Source organism: Nematolebias whitei, chromosome 11 (genome assembly GCF_014905685.2).
Source record: "Nematolebias whitei isolate Nwh7 chromosome 11, NemWhi1, whole genome shotgun sequence".
Classification (NCBI taxonomy): domain Eukaryota; kingdom Metazoa; phylum Chordata; class Actinopteri; order Cyprinodontiformes; family Rivulidae; genus Nematolebias; species Nematolebias whitei.
In genome coordinates this window covers 15758800-15763374 of record NC_056508.1, presented here as the reverse complement: position 1 = coordinate 15763374, position 4575 = coordinate 15758800, and the positions used below count along the sequence as shown (strand labels likewise).

Below are 4575 nucleotides of genomic sequence, written 5' to 3'. Positions count from 1 at the left end.
GACAGATGATGGATGGATGGATGGATGATGGTTGGATGGATGAATGATGGATGGATGGATGGCAGATGATGGTTGGATGGTATTACAGTGTATAAATATATAATATAAAGTGCTGTATCAGCATTTCATTTGTATTAATGCAGATTAAAATAGATCGTTTGAGAAAATTCTGGTTTATGTGTAAAATGGGAGCAGTTCAAAAACAAACAGGAGAAAATAAATCTCACCTACTCATCATAAACAAACATTTTAATTTTTTTTATTTGCAGAGGTGGATAAAATCATCAACTAATGACATTAAAAGTTAAATAAAAACAATGGGCTTCGAGCAACATAATCAGTTTGAACTTGAAAACCATTCAGCAGTAAAAACAGTTAACCCCGTCAGTGTTCAAAAAGTCAATCAAACTACAGATTAACACTAATTCAATAATTACAGTAGTCCCTCCATACGTCGCAGTTCGACTTTCGCAGACTCGCTCTTTTGCGGGTTTTCATAGTAAGATCGTACACGACACACGACTGTCAAATTATTTATGTGACCAGGACGGTACGGGTTAAAAAGTTAACGGGAACGGGAACCAATCAATGGGACAAAAAATAAAAACAAAACAAAAATAAATAAATACTTTGGACAGGTGCCACCATTTTGTACTTTTCTTTCAATAAGCCTACACTGTAACGCAAGTCAAAAGAACTACACGGCCCAGAAGCCAACAGTGCTTCCAGCCGCTGTTTTCTGCTGAAATTCAAAGAACAGTGATGGAGGGAACAAACACTAGGAGAGAAACCGAGGGGTAAAAACAGATTAGCAACGCAAAAGTCAGAAGTAACGATGGATCAATTAAACTCATAGAACTGGCAGGAAAGTCGCAAATAATCCAGAAGCTGAACTCATCCTTCAAGTTGTAACTTCACTGCTGAGTACCCACATTAAACTTTGCAGTACTGTACAGTAGGAATGCATGATATATACGGTACATGGTAGAAAATATATAAATTTAGCCTACGTTATAGATCTGTCTTCTACCGGCTAACCGCAGTAACGCTGTGTCTGATGTAAAATCAGAGTTTTCAGTTTAATCTTTACTTTTTTTAGTTGAAAACTGTGCGTAAGTGGTGGTAAAGTCATTTCTTCAAGAGCTAAGTAGCAAAGCTACAAGCTAACTACGGCCGGCTTGCCGTAGTGTTGCCGTATTCAGATGCATGCGCAAAACGCTGTGTTCTGTCGAAAGTTGGTTTTTTTTTCCGTTTAAAGTTAAAGTAAGCGTTGGTCAGCTTTTAGAGAAACCTGCTCTCTGATCTGTGAAAAGAACGCTGTGCTGTGTGATTTTACTGCGAGACCCTCTGGTCAAAGCCACAGACTCATTTTGTGTCAGCTCTCCTTAAAGCAGAAGGAGGCGCCCACTAGAGGTTTGGAGGGTGAAGTGTTTCAGTGTAAAATGCTGCTCTGTTGCTGTTCATTTCTCAAGTGAGAAGAGTAGAAACTGTTATGAGTTAACAACATATTCTTTTGTTTAAAGCATATGGCTAAAACTACATTTGATATATTTTGCACTGTTTTGCACTAAAGAAAGAAGCCTAATACTTGATTTGTTTATTATTTAAAAACTCTCTGGACCTAGTAGTGGAATTTTCTCAAATCAAAATATATGATGGCAAAAGGACACCCTATGCTTTTTTAAAATTCCTATTAAGTTTTATACCAAAAACATATCGCGATATATATCGTTATCGCCACCCTTCACAATACATATCGTGATATGAATTTTATGTCATATCGCACATTCCTACTGTACAGTACATATATACGTATGTTGTTAAAATTATGTAGGTTTAAGTGTTTAGAACATTGCAAGAGTGTGGGAAGGGTTTATAAAGAATTAAAATATAAATAAATACTTAAATAAATAATAAAATTCCTACTTTGTGGTTTTTCACCTATCGACCCCAATATGACTGTCCTAACTGACCTCAGAGGAAAGATCAGGAGTTCTGGTAAATCCATCAGCAAGGACTAGAAGGAACATGGGACATGTGTATGTCTACCAGGGGTGCAGAAAAAAAATGGATTAATTAAAGAATCTCGATAATCTTAATGAACCAGCTGCAGCTCAAAGGTAACAGTTTTTTCTCATATTATACTAAAACTTATAGACAAGTTGTACAACAAACTTTATGTAATTTTTCTTTTTAAAAGGTTGAAGGGCGACAACCTAAATGATACAATTAGATAGTTTAGTTTATAAATTATTAGTTCAGAAGAGTTTTTGTGCAGACTTGAAAAGGTTTTGAAATTTTATTAAAGATTTACCAAATAAGAATCAATAAGACTGTGAAGACTGTATTTCATATTAGGTTAAGTTTTGAAAATATAACAAATGTTAGAGCAATATGGCTAAAAAAACTGAAGTCTGTATTTTATGTTGAGTTAAAGTTTAATGTACTATGGTAGGCTGAAGTCTTTGTTTACTTTTATATTTATATATTTTGAATTATTTGTCTGTGATGGACTGGAGACCTGTCCAGGTGTCCCCACCTCTCACACAGTGATGGCTGATATGGGCACCAGTGACCCGAAAAAGAAGAAGAGGGTAAAGATGATGGATGGATGGAAGGATGGATGGATGGATGGATGGATGGATGGATGGATGGGTGATTTGTTCCGAATTTATTTATTTATTTTTAGAAAAATCCAAGCAGCTAAGCTAACCTGTACTGGTAATTTAAGTTACATAATTTTATGTACGCCTATATTTGTTCCTGATTTTCGTATAAATTAATAAGATTTGATACAGTAAAGAACCTAAAATTATTGCTTTAAATAAATGTTCTATTTGTTTACACTGTTGTTTAATCTTTTCATCTTGTCAATTACAGAATTGAAGCAAAATTTATGACCATTTCATTAGAAAAATCGTTTCTGAATCGAAAATCGATTTTGAATCGAATCATGACACCGAGATTTGCTCGCGTAGTTTCTACTGAGAGCAGGCCGTCCTCACTCTGAGTGTACGAAGAGGCCGAGGCAGCTGAACCAGCTTCAGGAGGCTGAGCATACAGCAACTGTTGCCCCAGTTCTTCACTGGTCTGAGTTTTGTGGGAGAGTGACACAGAATAAATGTAAAATAATGAACATGGTGATTGATAACTGCTGCTCGCAGTGTCCATCACAAACTGGACAGTCCAAGTGACAAACTGGCTGAAAGCGATGAAACTTCTGAAGTTAGGAGCGATCCCTGCAGGTTAATTAATTAACTTCACTATTATTTATAACTTTGGATTCTTTCTGCTGAATGTGAAGAGCTCTGAACAATACCGAGAGTTGTTCTTCACCACGGAGCAGAACGACAGAAATCTTTCATCAACGTGTGTTTCAGTGGGAATAAGTTGTTTTCTTTCATGTGTGTAACTCACCAGCAGGTTGGTTCCACTCTGAAACAGGTTGTAGGGGTACAGGATCTTCTCGTAATGCCCTCGCAGATGTGAGCCCACAGCTTTGCCGGGGCTGAAGCCCATTTGAATAGCGATCTTGGTCCAGCGCCGGTCCTGACAAACGATGTCAAAGCCTCCCTCGTCTGCTACCAGCTGTGAGGACAGAGACATGTCAACAAGGTCTGGACCTTTCAAAATACAAAAGAAGCCCAGTGTAACCAATAATCAACCTTATTTAGCTGATACAAGTCCAAGATCTTCCTCTCCACGTGAGGAATCTTCAGGGTACATCCCTGCAAATCCCAAAACTTGGCAATCTGGTCCAGAAAGTTGAGCTTGACTCTGGTCTGTGCCTGAAAATAAACAAGAATCAACATGACTGACAGAAAAACATCAGAACCTTCAAAGGAAGGCACCAAAATAATCATTTACATGAAGTGTGCCACGTTGTGTTTCATGCATTAAATAATTATAAATGAATGTTTTTACACTAAATGATCAGTTCTGTCCTTTGATCTATATTTGTGGTAAAAAAGGCTCAGTTATTGCATTAAAGACGTTTTAAAAGATGCACAGATACACAATGTGATGAATAATTGTGATGAATAAAACTGACCTCCAGTTCATTGAGCCTCTGGATCCGAGGAACAAAGTGAAGCTTGTCGATGTCGCAGGCAAACGGAGGCTGCCAGTCCTGGACGACAACACAAACACACAAACATGAAGGTCAACCATGATTTATTATTTCTATTCATGCCCTGAAAAGATCAGTTACTTATTCTGTAAGATTATTTTATTAGTTTTCTTTTGTGAAGACGGATCAAGGTGTTCCACCAGGACTCTGTAAGGATTAACTTATTTAAAGTTAAATTATGCAGTGAAAATAATATGAACAGAACTGAGCTAAGCTAAAAACAAACTGATGCTCTTTAGTCATAATGACATAAAATAAAATAAAAACTTGTTTAATATAAAAATACACCGACACACAAGACGGGCCCCAAAACGGAGCTAACAACAGAAACATCAAGAAAATGTTCAGATGGAAGAAAATAAACCACAGAGAGCCAACATGGAGGACTCACCAGTCCAAATTAGAGCCAACACGGAGGACTCACCAGTCCAAATTAGAGCCAACAT

The 4575-nt window shown here is 37.1% G+C and overlaps 1 protein-coding gene across 2 annotated transcripts in view; it reads right to left on the bottom strand.

Moving 5' to 3' along the window:
* Positions 1-4575, bottom strand: part of kdm5bb (lysine (K)-specific demethylase 5Bb) — a 109905-nt gene that overhangs the window by 19576 nt on the left and 85754 nt on the right. For both annotated transcript variants that reach the window (XM_037684694.1, XM_037684695.1), the window contains exons 2-4: positions 4052-4129; positions 3666-3788; positions 3418-3588 (exon numbers count right to left, since the gene is read on the bottom strand). In XM_037684694.1, the coding sequence (XP_037540622.1) occupies positions 3418-3588; positions 3666-3788; positions 4052-4129 (372 nt within the window). The remainder of the gene's footprint in view (positions 1-3417; positions 3589-3665; positions 3789-4051; positions 4130-4575) is intronic.